This window comes from Gorilla gorilla, chromosome 6, assembly GCF_029281585.2.
Source record: "Gorilla gorilla gorilla isolate KB3781 chromosome 6, NHGRI_mGorGor1-v2.1_pri, whole genome shotgun sequence".
Classification (NCBI taxonomy): Eukaryota; Metazoa; Chordata; class Mammalia; order Primates; family Hominidae; genus Gorilla; species Gorilla gorilla.
Genome location: NC_073230.2, coordinates 165,772,973 through 165,792,475, shown reverse-complemented (window position 1 = coordinate 165,792,475; position 19,503 = coordinate 165,772,973). Strand labels below are relative to the sequence as shown.

General features: G+C 45.8%; 1 protein-coding gene across 12 annotated transcripts in view; it reads left to right on the top strand.

Annotated features, from left to right (window-relative positions):
- The first annotated feature begins 7,981 nt into the window (after nt 1–7,981).
- LMBR1 (limb development membrane protein 1) overlaps nt 7,982–19,503 on the top strand; it is a 217,178-nt gene continuing 205,656 nt past the window's right edge. For 2 of the 12 annotated variants that reach the window (XM_055347389.2, XM_055347391.2), the window contains exon 1: nt 8,015–8,292. In XM_055347389.2, the coding sequence (XP_055203364.1) occupies nt 8,217–8,292 (76 nt within the window). In that variant the 5' untranslated portion in view covers nt 8,015–8,216. Of the gene's footprint in view, nt 8,293–8,509; nt 8,757–19,503 lie in introns of those variants that run through there. The other 10 variants (XM_055347392.2, XM_063708880.1, XM_055347386.2 and 7 more) reach the window with 9 other exon arrangements.

Genomic DNA, 19,503 nt, shown 5'->3' with positions numbered 1-19,503 from the left:
AAAAAAAAAAAAAAGAAGAAAAGAAAAGAAAAAAAACAGGCCAGATGCAGCGGCTCACGCCTGTAATCCCAGCGCTTTCAGGGGCTGAGGCAAGAGGACTGCTTGAGTCCAGGAGTTCAAGACCAGCCTGGGCAACATGGCAAAACTCTATCTCTACACAAAATATTTTTTAAAAATTAAAAAAAAGAACAGTGCCTGGCAAATACTAAGTGCTCAGAAATATTTGTTATTGTAACTAAAAGATAAAAGCTTGAAAGGCAGAATGGCCTTAAAAATGGTGGTAAAACAAAAATGTTTGAGAAATGAAAGCTGGCATGACACCAGGCTGAAGTGTAACACATGGAATTTGTATTTCAACCCGTTTCCTTCCAACAAAGTGCAGTTGTGACCCTGTGTGGATGAGTCTCCAGTGGAGAGTGAAGCCAGGATGGTGAGGGGACCCGGGGCAAGGAGTGGGTTCAGAAGCTGGGAAGGCACTAAGTTCTCCTCTAGCGGGAATGGGGAACAAGGGGAAGAATGATGGGCTGGAAGTCAGCAAGTCTGGGTTACCCTGGTCACTAATGTGTGTCTCTTTAGGAAAGTCACTAAATTTCTCTGGGACTTAGTTGCAATAGGGCTAGGAGATCCCCATGGTCCTTTAGGCTTTACACATGTGTGATTCCTGACTGCTCCATAGACATTCTTGCTCCTTCTGCGGCATAAAGAGGTTCAGTTGACCATTTGTTCCTTCTCTCGCCTTGCCCCATTTTGGCTCATTTCCCTTCTAAATTGTGTGTGTTGAAGTTGGAAGAAAAAGAGTCAAGATAGATAAGTAAAGCTTAGGAAGATGATGTATGACTGAAGATGATGTATCATGAGCCAATAAAAATGACTGGAATCAAGGCTGGACATGATGACTCACGCCTGTAATCCCAGCACTTTGGGAGGCTGAGGCAGGTGGATCACCTGAGGTCAGGAGTTCAAGACCAGCCTGGCCAACATGGTGAAACTCCGTCTCTACTAAAAATACAAAAATGAGCTGGGCATGGTGGTGCATGCCTGTAATCCTAACTACTTGGGAGGTTGAGGCAGGGGAATCGCTTGAACCCGGGAGGTGGAGGTTGCAGTGAGACGAGATCACACCACTGTACTCCAGCCTGGGTGACACAGAAAGACTCCATCTCAAAATAAACAAAATGATTGGAATCAATGGCTATTTATGATATTACCTTTAGAAAGTGTGCTAAATCTTCTCTCAGTTTGCTTAAGCTCAAGCAGTACCTTGTATAATTGCCTGGAAGGCGTAATGCAGTGCCCTGAGCGATGCTGAGTAGGTAGCAGCTCGCACAAGTAACAGCTGATGAGTTAGAAGCATGAGAGGCCAACTTCTCCCCAAGCCTATTAAGAAGAGAATAAAAACAGGGGTCCCTACTTGTGATGGTTAATGTTGTGTGTCAGCTTCACTGGGCCATGGGATGCCCAGATAGCTGGTCAAACAATATTCTGGGTGTGTCTGTGAGGGTGCTTCTGGAGGAGATTAATGTTTGAATTGGTGGCCTGAGTAAAGCAGATGGCCCTTCCAATGTGGGTGGGCATGATCCAATCGGCTGAAGTCCTCAGCAGAACAGAGAGACTGACCCTCCCCTGAGTAAGGGGAGCTCCTCCTGCTTGAGCTGACACATTGGTCTTTTCTTGCCTTTGGCCTCAGACTCAACTATCAGCTCTTGGATCTCGAGCCTGCTGGCTTTCGAATTAGAACTTATACTTTGGTCTCCAGCTTGCCATCTGCAAATCTTAGGACTTCTCAGCCTCCAGAATCATGTGGGCCAATTCCTCATAATAGATCTTTCTCCCACCCTGTCTTTCTACACCTCCACCCCCTAACTAGTCCTATTCCTCTGGAGAGCCTTGATGCACCATTCCCGAAACTTGAGGGGCAGAGAGTGAGCTTGGATTCATTTGTATGCTTGGTTGCATACTCCACTCAAGCACACTCAGGACTACAGAAGAATTCAGTGGGGAAGCGGGGTGGGTTGTCAGGGCAGAATCTCCAACAGAGGGACCTGGATGTTTTACTATGTGTCATGCATGGTGATGCAATTGTTTTTGTTTTATTGCATGGCAGAGAGCAATGGAACTGTGAGAAAAGCAGGTGTTAATAAGTCAATGAATCTAGGTTCAAATCTTGATGTGTAAACCAGGTCAGGTTGCTTAACCTTTCTGAGCCTCAATGTCTTCAATGGTAATATGGAGCCGACAGCACCTACTTCACTGGGCCACTGTGATGGTTAAATTAAATACTGCATGGGAAGTGCCTGGAATACAGTAGTTATTCCACAAAAGCTAGCTCCCCACTACCGCCTCCCCCCCCCCCCATTTACATGTACGACTCTTTATTCAGCAAAGGCTTATCAGCCTCTTATCGTGTGCCCGGCACTGTGCTTGGTGTTGGAAAAAGAGTGAACAGGATAAAGTCTTTGCCATGACTAGGGCAGACAAAAAGCCTACCTATGTGTTAATAACTTTTTTTTTTTTTTTTTTGAGATGGAGTCTTGCTCTGTCACCCAGGCTGGAGTGCAGTGGCGCGATCTCGGTTCACTGCAAGCTCCGCCTCCTGGGTTCACACCATTCTCCTGCCTCAGCCTCCCAAGCAGCTGGGACTACAGGCGCCCGCCACTAGGCCGGGCTAAATTTTTTTTGTATTTTTATTAGAGACAGGGTTTCACCATGTTAGCTGGGATGGTCTCGATCTCCTGACCTCGTGATCCGCCTGTCTCAGCCTCCTAAAGTGCTGGGATGACAGGTGTGAGCCAACGAGCCCAGCCCCTATTTGTTAATAACTTCTATGGTCCTGTCTTGAAGACAATGCAAGGTGAAGTGAGCCGGCATAGCTGGGCTGGGTTCAGGTGCTACCTCAGCTCAGGATCTAAAATGCCCTCTCTACAGTATTAATCTTTACACTGTGAGTAAGGAGAGAGAGGCGGCTGTGATTCTGGGGAGAGCATCCTGGGCAGAGGGCACAGTACAAAGGCAGTGAGGGGCCCAGCAGAAGACAATATTGGGGAGGTGGGCAGAGGCTGGTCCTGTGGTCTCTGCAGGTCTTGGTTAGGGGTCAGAGTTTGAGTGTAAGTGATATGGGAAGCCTTGGGGTTGGGGAACACAACTAATTTACATACTTATTGCACGGGATGGATGATGGGAGGGAGAAGATGGTGAGGGCCTGGGAAGAGTAGATGCAGGGAGACCAGCCCAGAGGCCACTGAAGGATGAGGCCAGTTGGAACGGGAGAGTGGCAAAGGCGGTGTGGAGGAGTGGCTGAATTCCAGACATATTTTAGTGGTAGAATAAAAAATACTGGCTGATGGATGGGGTGTGCGTTGTTAGGGAAAGTGTGGAATTCAGGATGACTCTCAGGTTTGGCGCTAAGCAACTGATGCTCATGATCGCCTCCTCCCCTCTAACCCATACAAATGCCAACAGAAATGTGGGTTTACATGGAAAGTTTCCAAGTTAATTTTTTTTTTTTCGAGACGGAGTCTTGCTCTGCTGCCAGGCTGGAGTGCAGTAGCGCGATCTCGGCTCACTGCAACCTCTGCCTCCTGGGTTCAAGCAATTCTCCTGCCTCAGCCTCCCCAGTAGCTGGGACTACAGGCATGTGCCACCATGCCAGGCTAATTTTTGTATTTTTAGTAGAGATGGGGTTTCACCATGTTGGCCAGGATGGTTTCAATCTCTCGACCTCGTGATCTGTCCACCTCGACCTCCTAAAGTGCTGGGATTACATTAGTGAGCCACCACACCCGGCTCCAAGTTAATTTTTAAGACAACAAACACAATATTAGTGCTGGAAGGAACCTCAGGCATTGTCAATTGAACAGAGACCTGGAAGGTCACACAGCAATTTACCACAGAACTGGCCCCTGGTTTACAGATTCCTTGCTTAGCGTTTAGGCTAACATGCTCCATTTAGCGAGGGGTTAAGTTGAGGTAGAGAACCCATGGTTTAGGCTACCGGGAAGTGGTGCTTCTTGAAAGTTACTTTATTAAATTTTAAATAGATGCTGTTTATGCATGACAGATAATGCATAGGTATAAAGAATAACAATACAAGATAGGGTTGTGGATCTCCTCCATTCTGGTTTAAGAAATAGAGCATTATCATTCTCTTTGTGGCCCTTGAATGCCTCTCACCAATCCCTTTTCTGACCTCTCTGAGTTTTATCATTCCTTGGCTTTTCTTTATAGTTCTACTGCATGGTTGTATCCCCAAATAGTTGATATGGTTTCGTTCTGTGTCTGCACCCAAATCTCATCTCGAATTGTAGTCACCATGTGTGGAGGGTTTACCACTTCCTGGTAGCCTAAACTGTGGGTTCTCTACCGCAACTTGACCCCTTGCTAAATGGAGCATGTTAGCCTAAACACCAAGCAAGGGGTCTCTAATCCCCATATGTCGAGGGAGGAAGGTGATTGGATCATGGGGGTAGTTTGCCACATGCTGTTCTCATGGTACTGAGTTCTCATGAGATCTGATGGTTTTATAAGTGTTTTAACAGTTCCTCCTTCTTGCTCTTTCTCCCCTTCTCTTCCTCTTTTCCTCCCTCCCTCTATCTCCTCTTCCCTCCTCTTTTCCCACCTCCCTGCCCCTCTTCCCCACTTCCTCACTTTCCCCCCACCCTCTCCCGCCTCCCCTGCCACCATGTAAAACATGCCTGCTTCCCCTTCTGCCATGATTGTAAGTTTCCTGAGGCCTCTCAAGCCATGTGGAACTGTGAGTCAATTAAACTTCCTTTGTTTATAAATTACCCAGTCTTGGGTAGTATCTTTGTAGTAGTGTGAGAATGGAATAATACAATAGTATATTGTTTTGTGTGGTTTTGAACTTTACCTAAATGGAGTGACTGTGTGTCTTCTTCTGGTACTTTCTTTTGGTCAACACTTTGTTTTACAGATTCATCTGTATTGCTGCTTGCAGCTATTGTTCACTAATTTTTCAGAATTGCATTCTGTCCCACGAACATATCAGTTTATTTACCCATTCCACCGTGGATAGACAGCTGGGCTATTTGTAGACTTCTGCTAGTTCAAGTGGCACAGCTGTGGGGATTCTCATTCACATCTCTTGGTGTACATGCTCAAGAGCTTTCCTAGGATACATGGGTAGGAGTGCAACTGCTAGTTGCTTATCTTCAGCTTTACTGGATAATGCCAAATTATTTACAGAGATATTATATTGGTTCACACGACCTCCAGTGGCACAGAATTTCTACTGTTCCACATTCTTGTGACATTCAATATTGTCAAATTAAAAGAATTTTGCCCACCCAATGAAAGTGAAAAGGTACTTCATTTAGGTTTCAATTTGCATGTCCTGGGTATTGTTGAGATGAAACATATTTTTAAATGTTTATTGCCAGCCATATTCTTCTGATATGAAATGAAACTTCATATCCACACAGCATATTTTGGTGGCCAGGAGGTGTCATCATCACATTTTAAGAACTCTGTGTCTTTTCTCCAAAACTTGTTTTAACTGCAGCCTTCCCCCCCTTTGGTGATGCAACTGTCCTTCTGGCTGCTAAGGCAGATAGATGCCTTGGAGCTCTCCCTTTCTCTTTTTCTGACCACATCCCCATGTGATAGGAAATCCTGATAGGAAATCCTCCTTTCAAAATGCATTCAGAAACCGACCGCCTCTCACCTCGTCTGCTGCCTCCACCCTGGTCCAGGTCACTAGGCTCTGAATTTCTGCAATAAGTCTTCCTCATTTGCTGTCCAGGCCCTGAGCAGCAGTCAGATCACATCACACCTGTCAATAACCCATAGTGGCTCCTAACCTCTCCCAGAATAAAAGCCAAAGCCGTTACAATGGCCCATGTGGTCTTATACAACAGTGTTTAGGGATGTGGAAAAGAGGGTGTTGGCTGGGGTGATGGAGGTGACCAGGTCACCTATCTTCAGCTGGGCTGGGGCTTATGATGCAGTGGCCAGTGGCCATTGAGGGTCCCTAGGGTCCGTAAGAAAGGGCAAGTCCTAATGTACAAGCACTTTCCTATGGTTTTGTATTTTCCAATGTCCCACTGGCCAGAGCAGGTCACCCAGCCAGGCTGATTCCAGGGCTGGAAAGCAGAGTCCATTTCTTGCTGGGAGGAAGGACAAAGCCAGATGGCAGAGGGTGAGCGTATAGGGAGTGGTGAGTACGTGGCCATTGTTGAAGTTTACTACCCTGGGTTAAGTGTTACAAGTACCAGTGGTGGGTAAACCTCTAGGGATGATCGCATAAAAGAAAATCAAAAGGTCTACATGGTTGGAGTATTGCATTAAAAAGATGAGGACTACTACATGCATTCGCTTTCTGGAATCTGTGTTTAAATGCCATACACTTTAAAATCTAATCTGCTTGCCCTCTGATTTGGAGACAATTAACCCAGAAATTATCCAGGTTCTTTAGGGCTCCAAGACATTCCAAAAAATAAAGGTGAACGTTGAATTTAACCAGTTGACAGTTGTTCTTGGATTATGATCAACCAGCCCGTGGCAGCAGGGCACATGCTGAGAACAAGCCTCAGGTTCTCTAAGTTCTCCCACCACCACAATGTTCAGCTATAGTGAACTCATAGAAACCATGTGTCGGGGCCTCCAACTTCGCCAAGCACCATAACAAGTTTGAGTTGTGAAAAAATTTTCTCTACTCAAAATTGTGAAGAGAAACGGCAATGTTTAAATTACCACATATTTGTCTTTGAAGAACTTTGCAACAACTTCATTGACTGTTAAATTTAGATTCATAAAAATCTAAATAACGGCCGGGCGCAGTGGCTCAGGCCTGTAATCCCAGCACTTTGGGAGGACGAGGTGGGCGGATCACCTGAGGTCAGGAGTTCAAGAACAGCTTGGCCAACGTGGTGAAACCCCGTCTCTACTAAAAATACAAAAATTAGCTGGGCATGGTGGCGGGCGCCTGTAATCCCAGCTACTAGGGAGGCTGAGGCAGGAGAATCACTTGAACCCAAGAGGCAGAGGTTGTTGTGAGCAGAGATCGCCATTGCACTCCAGCCTGGGCGACAAGAGTGAAACTCTGTCTCAAAAAAACAAAAAAACAAAAACTAAATGACATTTGAAAGCAATTTGTAGATTTTCACACTTCCTAAGAATTCTCAAAGATGCCAAAAACAAAAATCACAGCCACTAGCAATTTAAATGACTTCCTCGTAGCCAAATAAATCCTAAGGTAAAATTATAAACATTCCCTTAAATTCAAATTTTATAACAAAAAGAAAGATAACGGGGAATGGAGGGTGAATTACTGTGTCTGATATATTTGGCGGTGAAAAATACATATATTACGTGCTGTTTAGGGTCCACTGAGAGTCATAAAACTGACCCTAGTGACCGAGCTACCGGAAGGACTTGGCAAGGGCCTAGCGAGCTCGGTTATCTGCGTTTTCCAGGTGGGGCAGCCCAAGACCCTTATCAGACCCAGAGAAGCTGGGTTTCCGCCCAAAGCCCGGCCCCAAACCACCGATTTCCGACCTTTCAACCTACTTTGGCAGAGCAAGAGGTTCCGCGGGAGACTCCCTGCTTCCCTCTGCCCAGGTCCCCTGAGGCCGAGTGCGGTACTGAGTGCTGAGTACTGAGTGCTGAGTAAGAGGTGCCGAGTGCCAAGCACTGAGTAACTGGGGGAGGGGAACCATGCAGCTGTCATAAATTAGCTCCTGTGAGGAACAGGAACTCCGAGACTGCGGCCGGGCCAGGTGGGCAGAGGTCGCAGCGCCCTCGCCGCGTTCCCTGTCCCCATCCGACGCCAGGACAGCGCCTCCTTAACTGGGGTCGCCCCTGAGAGCGTGGGCGGAGCCCCTCCCCGCGACCTCAAGGCCCCGCCCCCTCGGCACCTCCCGGCCCAGCAGCTCGGAAGACCGCGAGGCGCGCTTTTCTGACGCATCGGCGCCTTTCGTCTGACGTATCCCTGCCCCGCCCCCTCCCCTCCCTGCCCCGCCCCCTCCCCTCCCTGCCCCGCCCCCTCCCCGCCCCCGGCTGCGCGGCGCCCGCCCTCCCTCAGTCAGAGCTGCTCGTCTGAGGCTGCTGAGGCGACGGCCGGTGTTGTGGTCGCGGTACCTATTCCAACACGGCTCGCGGGCCCGTGCCGGCTCCGGTCCCCGGCGCGGCTGTCCGAGCCCCTGCGGCGGGCGGGCGATGGTGTGGCGGAGCACGCGGACGCGGGCGGCGCGGCGGCGGGCATGAAGGAGGATGGAAGGGCAGGACGAGGTGTCGGCGCGGGAGCAGCACTTCCACAGCCAAGTGCGGGAGTCCACGGTGCGTGGGGACCGAGGCAGCCCTGACAGCCCCGCGTGCCCACCCGGGCCCTCCGTCCCCGCCCCCGGGCCCCCGGACCCCCGGACCCCTCACCTCCGGGCCTGCGCTTCGCGCCTCCCGCCCCGGCCTCTGCCGCTCTCCCTCCCCACCCCTCCCCACCCCTCCCCACCCCTCCCCACCCCTCCCCACCCCTCCCCTTCCCTCCCCTTCCCTCCCCTTCCTCTGTCTGCCCCCCGCTCCGCTCTTGCCTCCCCTGCCCCCTCGCGCTCCCTCCGTTCGAGCCCCGACCCCGCCCCCGCCCAGCGGCCTCAGTGCTGCCCTTCCCTTCCCGCGGGGAGGGCTGCGGTGCGCGCCGCGCTCTGGGACCCCAGGGGCTTCCTCTCTGGGCGGGTGTGCGGCTCGCGCCTCGGGGTGTGGACGGCGGCCCCGCCGGTGCGCGCCCCCGCGCTCCGCCGCCAGGCCAGGTAGGCAGGTGGATGCGCAGGCGTCCCGGAGAGCCTGGATGGGCCCGGCGGGTCCGGGAAGGGCCGGACTGCGCGGAGCCCGCCCGGCCGGTTACCTTGTCCCGGTCAAGACCTCCTGCCCTCCTGGCGCCTCACGTTTCCATCCCTCTTTCATCTCCCCCAGCCCCCACGTGGGTTGAGTTCGAAACCTTACCGTTTGGGATGAGAATATTGGTTATTTATGGGAGTGAGGACCTCAGCAAAAGTCCATTTTGCTATGGAAGCAACTTCTTAGGGAAGCAGCTTCTTTTTTGGCCCATGTTCCATGTGTGCTGTTGGCAGGAGTCAGGAAGCGGACTTGACCTTGGAAAGTCTACTTTGATGTTTTTATCTTTTCATGATGCTCTAGAATGTATTGTAATTGGGTTTATCTGTGTTTTCATAACTGTTGTAAAATATGTCAATTTTTTATGTTTATATTTACGCCTCTCCTAAGTTGTCTACGATTCAGTCACACTTGGTTTGAGGTGAAAAAATTCTGCTTTAGAATTATCTAATTTGTGTACTCACTGATCTTGAAAATTGAGAATCACTTTGGAAGTCATACTTTGAATAAAGAGGACATATAAAGTCTGAGCTGGTGGAATTTGAGTTAGTGGAATTTGGTACACATTTAGTTGTAATTTTTATAATTGAAGCTAAAATACACAGAGATAAGTTCATGTAATCATACATGTACCCTTCAGATCATTTCATACTAAACACGCCTGTGTACTCCTGAATCCACCAGGAGTTTGAGACCGGTCAGCCTGGGCAACATAGTGAATCCCCATCTCTACCATTATAAAAAAAAATAAATAAATAAGGACGATTTTACTAGGATCCCAGAGACTGATTACTTTCCCCCTTCCAATTACTTTCTCCACCAAGGGTAAACGTTGCCTTGGCTTCTAATATCATAGATTAGTTTTTGCTTAGTTTTGAACTTTATGTAAATGGAATCTTCCCGTATATACTCTTTTGTGTCCAGTTTCTTGTACAATGTTTGTGAAATTTCTCCATGTTGTATGTGGTTATAATTCATTCTCGGTGCAGTAGTTGTGTGACTATAGCACAATTTATTTTTCATTTTACTGTTGATGGGCACTAAAGTAGTTTCTAGGTTTTGGCTATGAATATATATATGTGTATATGTATGTATATATGTGTATGTGTATATATATGTGTGTATATATATATGTGTGTATATATATATGTGTATGTATATATATGTGTGTATATATATATATATATTTTTTTTTTTTGTGATGGAGTCTTGCTCTGTCTCCCAGGCTGGAGTGCAGTGGCACAGTCTTGGCTCACTGCAACCTCTGCCTCCGGGATTCAAGTGATTCTCCTACCTCAGCCTCCTGAATAGCTGGGATTACAGGCGCACACCACCACACCCAGCTAATTTTTCTATTTTTATTAGAGACGGGGTTTTTCCATGCTGGCTGGGCTGGCCTTGAACTCCTGACCTCAGGTGATCCACCTGCCTTGGCCTCCCAAAGTGCTGGGATTACAGGCGTGAGCCACCACGCCGGGCTGGCTATGAACTTTTTGTACATAGCTTTTGGTGGACATGTTTGTGCATTTCTGTTGGGGATAGCCCTAGGAATGGAATCCCTAGGTTAAAGAGTGTGCATTTGTTCATCTTTAGTAAATACTTTAAAACAATTTTCCAAAGTGGTTGTACCAGTGTACACTTCCGCCAGTACTGACAGTCTCAGAGGTGTGGTTGTTACTCATCTTTATCAATACTTGGTATTTTCTGTCCTTTTTAATTTTAGTCATTCTAGCAAGTGTGTTATAGTGTTCATCATACGAATAATTTTAATTTGCATTTTCCTGATAACTAATGAATTTGAGCACCTGTTTGTTTATTAGCCATTTGGAAATCTTTTGTGAAGGGTCAAATTTTTTTCCCCATTTAAAAATTAAGTTTATCTTTTTAGTATTGATTTGCAAGGTCTTTACAGAATAACTTGTATTATATTGTTATACAGGTGGATATGGTTTCTTTGTCAGAAATATGTACTGCACATATTTCTTTCCCACTCTGTGGATGCCTTTCACTTTTAATGATATCTTCTGATGAACAGAAATTATTAATTTTAATATAGTTCAATTTATGAAAATTTTTTTGAGTACTTTTTATGTCCCGATTAAGAAATCTCTGCTTACTCTAAGACTGATGTTCTCTTGTTCTTTTCTCTAAATGCTTTATTGAATTACTCTTCTCATTTAAATTTGCAATCTATTTCGAATTTATTTTTTTGTGTCTGGTGCAAGGTAGGAGTCATATTTTTTTCTCCCACAGGAATGTCTAATTGCTTCAGCACTATTTAGGACTTTTGTCACAGATAGGTAACTGTATATTCATAGGGTTTAATTTTGGACTTTATGCGGTTTTATTGGTCTATTTGTCTTTAGTTTTATTATTTTTTTAAATTTGAGACAGGTTCTCACTCTGTTGCCCAGGCTGTAGTGCAGTGGCGCAATCATGGCTCACTGCAGCCTTGACTTCCAAGGCTCAGGCGATCCTCCCACCTCAGCTTCCCAAGTAGCTGGGACTACAGGCTTGAATCATACAGGTGTGCACTAACAGACCCAGCTAATCTTTTAATTTTTTGTAGAGGTGAGGTCTCACCGTGTTGCCCAGACTTGTCTCCTGGGCTCAAGTGATCCTCCTGCTCTTTGGCTTTAGTTTTAATTAATTAGATATTCTAGAATTTGGGTTGAGAAAGGGACACATGCTAAAACAGTCCAGAGCTTTGTCTACTCCCCTGAAAACAGTTTTGGTACCGATTATAGAGTTCTTTAGTTCTGACTCTCCTCACCCCTGTTTCCCTCAAGCCAGTACCCCTGGCTGGTTGAGTCTACTCCATCTTCTACAGAACCAGCGCAGACAGTGACCAGGCTCAGGGTTCCCAGTCTTTGGCATTTCTTTCTCAAATGATTTATATTTAGAGTGAATGTAAATACTTTTTCTCTAAGACCTGTTGCCAATTTTTAAAATTATTCAATTCTTTCTGATTTTGCTACATAATGCTATAATTGCTTAACTTTTTTATCATAAGATATATATATAACATTCAATTTACCATATCTAAATATACAGTTCAGTGGCATTAAATACATTCACATTGTTGTGCAACCACCACCACTATCCATTTCCAGATCTTTTTCATCAACTGAAACTTGATACCCACGAAACAGTAACTCTCCATTCCTCACTCTCTCCAGCTGCTGGTTCTGCCTATATGAATCTGACTATTCCAAGTTGAACCATACAATATTTGTCCTTTTCTATCTGGCTTATTTCACTTAGCGTAATGCCTTCAAAGTTCACCTGTGTTGTAGCATGTGTCAAAATTTCTTTTTCTTTCTCTTTTTTTTGAGACAGAGTCTTTCTCTGTTGCCCAGGCTAGAGTGCAGTGGCGTGATCTCGGCTCATTGCAACCTCTCCCTCCCTGGTTCAAGCAATTCTCCTGCCTCAGCCTCCTGAGTAGCTGGGATTACAGGCGTGCACCACCACACTTGGCTAATTTTTGTATTTTTAGTAGAGATGGGTTTCACCATGTTGGCCAGGCTGGTCTCGAACTCCTGACCCCAGGTGAACCACCTGCCTCAGCCTCCCAAAGTGCTGGGATTACAGGTGTGAGCCACTGTGCCTGGCCTCATTTTTTAATTTTTTGTAGAGATGGGGTTTTTGCTATGTTGCCCAGGCTGGTCTTGCACTCCTGGCCTCAAGTGATGCACCCACCCCGGCCTCCCAAAGTGCTGGGATTACAGGCGGGAGCCAACATGCCTGGCCCAGAATTTGTTCAGGCTGAATAATATTTTCTTTCTGTGTATACTGTATTTTGCTTACCCATTCATTCATCAGTTGACCTGAGTTGTTTCTGTTTTTGGCTATTGTGAATAATGCTGCCGTGATCATGGGTATACAAATATCTATTAGAGTCCCTGCTTTCAATTCAGAAGTAGAATTGCTGGATCATATGATAATTCTATGTTTAATTTTTTTTTTTTTTTTTTTTTTGAGATGGAGTCTCACTCTGTCGCCAGGCTGGAGTGCAGTGGCACAATCTCAAGGCTCACTGCAACCTCCGCCTCCCGGGTTCAAGCAATTCTCCTGCCTCAGCCTCCCGAGTAGCTGGGACTACAGGCGAGCGTCACCACGCCCAGCTAATTTTTGTACTTTTAGTAGAGATGGGGTTTCACCATGTTGGCCAGAATGGTCTCAATCTCTTGACCTCGTGATCTGCCGCCTCGGCCTCCCAAAGTGCTGGGATTACAGGCGTGAGCCACCGCACCCAGCCTAGTGTTTAACTTTTAAATACTCATGTAATAATTTTGTCTTTTGTGTTATGAATATCTCATAGTTCTCTTGTCAGTTGCTTTAGTGATCATATTTGACTTTGGCTATTAGTATCAGGTAGTAATGATTGATTTCCTTTCTTTTGAGAGCTAGCTATGAAATCCTAAGGCTGCCAACTAACTGTGTATACCCTCTCTTGGCTAAGGGGACCCCAGGAAACCTTAAAAACTGAATTCCCAACCAGAATGGGATGGGACATCTGACACGCCTCAGTATACCCACTCCCTTTTGAGGTTTAAACACAGCTGACCAGCATTAATGTTAAAATAGAGATCTGAAGACTGAGAGAACAGACTCTTTGTGGCAATAAAATACCAAACTGTGAACAAGATGTAGGGCCATGCCAGGCAAGGGTTAAGTAAAGCATCCCCTTAAAGAATAAACTGGTTCTAACTGCCTCAAGGTGTTTCTTTTTTTCTAGCGGCTATACAAGCACTGGCCTCCAGATAAGCAATATTAAGATAACTGCAGCTCACTCACTGCCAGACCCTAAGTGATCCCCACTCCCCTGTTCCACAAGCCATAACTATAGCTTTGATTGGACAAGAGACTGATTTCAGTAACTTTCTCCTGATAAGAGCACTGAGCATGAACTGGTTCTGGCCAGTTTACAGAGGCTGTGCACTTCAATGCCTTCATGTCCCTGCCTCGCCATCTGACTACAGGGCCTCATTGTAATCCTTTTAGATGTTAAGTCTCCACCCACAAGTGAATATGGATAAGTATGTAACATACATGTTTATTCAGCCTGCATGTGCATGACCTCCCCCACTTTGTGAATATTCATAGCTCCTCCTATAACCTGTTAAATATATAAACTTGGCCAACCCGTTCAGCATAAATCCCTGTTCTATCCTCCCTTGAAGGTCTGTTTCTGTGCTCTGCGGGAGGATGCTTCCCAGCTATCAGGATTGCCACCTTGTAGGCTGTGACTCTTTACAAAATTATTTTTGAGGCAGAGTGTGGTTCCGTCACTCAGGCTGGAATGCTGTGGCACAAACACGGCTTACTGTAGCCTCTATCTCCCAGGCTCAAGAGATCTTCCTACTTGAAGGAAGTCTTTTTTTTTTTTTTTCTTTTTTTGAGGCAGTCTCACTCTGTCACCCAGGCTGGAGTGCAGTGGCACTATCTCAGCTCACTGCAACCTCTACCTCCTGGGTTCAAGCAATTCTTGTGCCTCAGCCTCTTGAGTAGCTGGGATTACAGGTGCCCACCACCACGCCTGGCTATTTTTATTTATTTGTTTATGATATGGAGTCTCACTCTGTCACCCAGCCTGGAGTGCAGTGGCACAATCTCGGCTCACGGTAACCTCTGCTTCCCGGGTTCAAGTGATTCTCCTGCCTCAGCCTCCCAGTAGCTGGGATTATAGGTGCCTGCCACCATGCCCGGCTAATGTTTTTGAATTTTTAGTAGAGACAGGGTTTTACCATGTTGGCCAGGCTAGTCTTAAACTCCTGACCTCAAGTGATCCTCCTGCCTTGGCCTCCCAAAGTGCTGGGATTACAGGTGTGAGTCAGTGCGTCTGGCCGTTTTTGTATGGACAGGTTATTTCCGTGTTACCCAGGCTGGTCTTGAACTCTCCTGGCCTCAAGTAATCCTCCTGCCTCAGCTTCCCAAAGTGCTGGAATTAGAGGTGTGAGCCACCATGCCCGGCCTGGCTGTGCAATCTAAATTCTTCCTTATCCTGGGTATGGCTTAAGCTCCCCTCTTGGCTAGAATATTTTTGGAACCAAGTCTGGGGTTGACTGGGACTTTTTTTTTTCTTTTACACGGAGTCTCGCTCTGTCACCGAGGCTGGAATGCAGTGGAGCAATCCTGGCTCACTGCAACCTCCGCCTTCCAGATTCCAGTGATTATCCTGCCTCAGCCTCCCAAGTAGCTGGGATTACAGGCGCCCGCCACCATGCCTGGCTAATTTTTGTATTTTTAGTAGAGATGGGGTTTTGCCATGTTGGCCAAGCTGGTCTTGAACTCCTGACCTCAGGTGATCTGCCCCTGCCTCGGCCTCCCAAAGTGCTGGGATTACAGGCATGAGCCACCGTGCCCGGCCAGACTGGGACTTATACAACAGAGATTTTAGAACCTTCCCATTTAGTTGGCTCCTTTTAGGCCAAATGGGAGGTGGGGAGATAATGGGGATAGAAGTATCCTTCACCTACTGCCTCTCTAGATGAGTTTACCTGCTGTTTTCTACCGGTGTCTTGCCCTCAACTCTATGGCTTACCCTTTATGCAGGAGATAAAAAACTTTAGTCCTTCCCACTTGGGAATAGTGGTTGGGCAGAAGGTGGGAACCAATCACCAATCTTGTATGTAAGTTCAGAATGCAGTTATCTTGGAGTCTGTAGTCTTTTCTGACCTTTGTCATTGCCCTCCAGCAAAAGACCTCCAAGAGCACACCTGTAGTTGGACAAATTGGGCTTATTGCTTATTGCAGTGAGTTCCATGGGGAACTGTGGGGTGTTTCAGTAACTTTTCAGATGGGATTTGGGCTTCTACTAGGTAGTTTGGGAAGGGTTTAAGGAAGTGAGGCTTTGATCTGTATGGGATGCTGTTAGGAAGCTGGAAAAATTCTGTAATTGGATAGCTTAAGAAATCTTTTCTAGAAGGAAAGAAGACTGGAATAAAGCTAAAGCTGTAACTGGTAAAGAAGCAACAGTCATTCCTGTTAGCCAGGATAGAGAGTTGGTCATTTCTGTGATTTGGACAATGTTCATGTTTTTTTTTTGCTTGTGTTCAGGAGTGATTACAGAGTGGTCTTGTTTAGTCTTTATCCATCATGGTCTTGTCTGATATTGATGTTCTCTGAAATTGTTGATGTTCAACAGAAGAGTCAGTCATCAAGGCCTAGGTGTGTGCCTTGCTCTGAGTTGTTAGCCAGTTTACAGCAACACCAAGGCCCAGCTGTGATATTACCAGGCCAGCTCCCAGATGTCAGGGGCTGCATTTCTTTTTCTCACGTGGTTGTAAAGTCTTCTAGTGGAATGATGTATTAGAAACAAATCCAATAGCCAACATACGTTGAAGTGATTTTCTAACATAGAAGAGCAAAAAGGAATGGGATAGAGGTATAGAGGTTTCATTTGTATTTGACTTTTCTAAACTGGGTTAAATCAGCTTCCCCTCTGCGGTAGGCAGCATAATGGCCCCTGAAGTTGGTAATCCATGTGATAATCCCTGGAGCCTGTGGTATGTTACTTTACATGGGTAAAGGGATTTTGCAGATGTGAGTATGTTAAAGGGGAATTACCCTGAATTATCCAGGTGGGCTCTATGTGATCACAGGGTCCTTATAGGAGAGGCAGGAGGGTCAGAGTCAGAGGAGATGTGATGACAGAGGCAGAGTTGGAGTGATGCCCTTTGAGGAAGGAGGAGGGACCATGAGCCAAGGAGTGTGGGCGGCCTCCAGAAGCTAGAAACGTCAAGGAAATGAATTCTTTCCTAGAGTCTCCAGAAGGAACCAACCTTGCTCCCACCTTGATTTTAGCTCAGTGAAACTCAATAAATTTGTGTTGTTTTAAGTCACAAAGTTTGTGTTATTTGGTTACAGCAGCCATAGGAGATTCCTACTCCTTCATCAGGAGGCTTTGACTTTCACTGCTGTCCCTGTATATCTTACCACTCCATAGTTGTGTACTTGAGGTTAAAGGAAACTGGGACATTCTAATTACATTTGAGATAATTTTTCATGTCTTCCTATTCTGTCCTCCTTTTTTTTTCTGAGATGGAGTCTTGCTTTGTTGCCCAGGCTGGAGTGCAGTGACACGATCTTGGCTCACTGCAGCCTCCACCTCCCGAGTTCAAGCAATTCTCCTGCCTCAGCCTCCCAAGTAGCTGGGATTACAGGTGTGCACCACCACACCTGGCTAATTTTTGTATTTTCAGTAGAGACAGGTTTCACCTGTTGGCCAGGGTGGTCTTGAACTCCAGACCTCAGGTGATCTGCCTGCCTTGGCTTCCCGAAGTGCTGGGATTACAGGTGTGAGCCACCATGCATGGCCCTGTCCTTCTTTTTTAAACTTGATTGTATTGCAGTAAGAATACCTAATGTGAGATCTACCCTCTTAACAAAAATTTTTTTTTTTTCAGTCAGAGTCTCGTACTGTCTGTCGCCCAGGTTAGAGTGCAATAGCATGATCTCGGCTCACTGCAACCTCCACCTCCCGGGTTCAAGTGATTCTCCTGCTTCAGCCTCCTGAGTAGCTGGGATTACAGGCGTCTGCCACCACGTCCAGCTAATTTTTTGTATTTTTAGTAGAGACGGGGTTTCACTATGTTGGCCAGCTAGTCTCGAACTCCTGACCTCGTGATCTGCCTGCCTCGGCCTCTCAGAGTACTGGGATTACAGACATGAGCCACTGCGCCCAGCCCCTCTTAAATTTTTAAGTGTGCAATTATATTGTTGATTATAGGTACAATGTTGCACAGCAGATTTCTAGAGCTTACTCATCTTGCTTGACTGAAGCTTTATGCCCATTGATCAGTAACTCTCAATTTCCTTCCCTGTCCCTGCCCCTGAGAACCACCATTTCCACTCTTTGAGTCTGTGAATTTGACTATTTTAGATACCTTATATAAGTGGGATCATGCAGTATTTGTCTTCTTGTGACTCTTTTTTTCACTTAGGTTAGTGTCCTCAAGATTCATCTATGTTGTTGCATTTTGCAGAATTTCCTTTTTTTTTCCCCCTTGAGATGGAGTCTCGCTCTTTTTCCCAGGCTGGAATGTGGTGACTGCAGCCTTGACCTCCTGGGCTCAAATGATCCTCTCACCTCAGCCTCCTAAGTAGCGGGGACTACTGGCACCCACCGCCATGCCTGGCTAATTTTTTGTTTATTTTTTGTAGAGACGATGTCTCACTATGATGCCCAGGCTGGTCTCAAACTCCTGAGCTCAAGTGATCCTCCTGCCTTGGCCTCCCAAAGTGCTGGGATTATAGGCATGAGCCATCATGCCTGGCTGAGTGTCCTTTTTTCAAATATTTTTAAAGGTGAATAGTATTCCATTGTATACCGCATTTTCATTATCCATCCGTTAATAGACATTTAGGTTGTTTCCACATCTTTGCTATTGTGAATATTGCCTCAGTGGATATAGGAGTGCTGATATCTCTTTGAGATTGCGATGGTGATTCTTAGGATAAATACTCAGAAGGGAGATTGCTGAATCATATGGTAGTTTTGTTTTTAATTTTTTCAGGAACCCACATATTTTCCATAGCAGCTGCATCATTTTGCATTCTCACCAACAGTGTGCAAGGGTTCCGATTTCTCTTCAGCCTTGTCAACACTTGTCGTCTTTTTTTTTTTTTTTTATCATAGCCATCCTAACAGGTGTGAGGTGATATCTCATCGTGGTTTTGATTTACATTGCCCTGATAATTGGTGACATTGAGCATTTTTTCATATACATGTTGGCTGTTTGTATGTCTTTAGAGAAATGCTTTATTCAAGTCCTTAGCCTGTTTTTTAATCAAGTTACTAGTTGTTTTTTTGTTTTGTGCTGTGGGAGTTTCTTAGATATTTTGGATATTAACCCCTTTTCAGATATACAATTTGTAGATATTTTCTCTCATTTCCATCACTATGTTGATTGTCTACTTTGCTGTACAGAAACTTTTTAGTTTTATGTATTCCCACTTACATATTTTTGTTGTTATTGCCTGTGCTATTGATGTTATATCCGTGAAATCATTGCCAAGGCCAGTGTTGTGAAGGCTTCCCTCTGTGTTTTTCTCTGAGAGTTTTATAGTTTCATGTTTTACGTTTAAGTCTTTAATCCTTTGTAAGTTGATTTTTGTGTATGGTGTAAGAGAAGGCTGCATTTTTTGAATGTGAATCTCCAGTTTTCCCAACACCATTTGTTGAGGACATTTTTCTTTCCCTGTTGTGTATTATTTGCAGCCTTGTGTAAGATCAGGTGACTGTACATAAATGGATTTATTTCTGGGCTCTCTATTCTGTTACGTTGTTCTATATATCTGTCTTTATGTCAGTACCATACCATTTTGATAACTAGCTTTGTGTGATAATATATTTTGAAATCAGGAGGTGTGATGCCACCAACTTTGTTCTTTCTCCAGATTAATTTGGCTATTTGTAGTCTTTTGTCATTCCATAAGACTTTTAGAATTATTTTTTCTATTTCTGTTAAAAAAAAATGCCACTGGGGGTTGGGTGTGGTGGCTCATGCCTGAAGTCCCAGCACTTTGGGAAGCCGAGGTGGGTGGATTGCCTGAGGTCAGGAGTTCGAGACCAGCCTGGCTAACATGGTGAAACCTCGTCTCTACTAAAAATATAAAAATTAGCCAGGGCGTGGTGGCGCATGCCTGTAATCCCAGCTA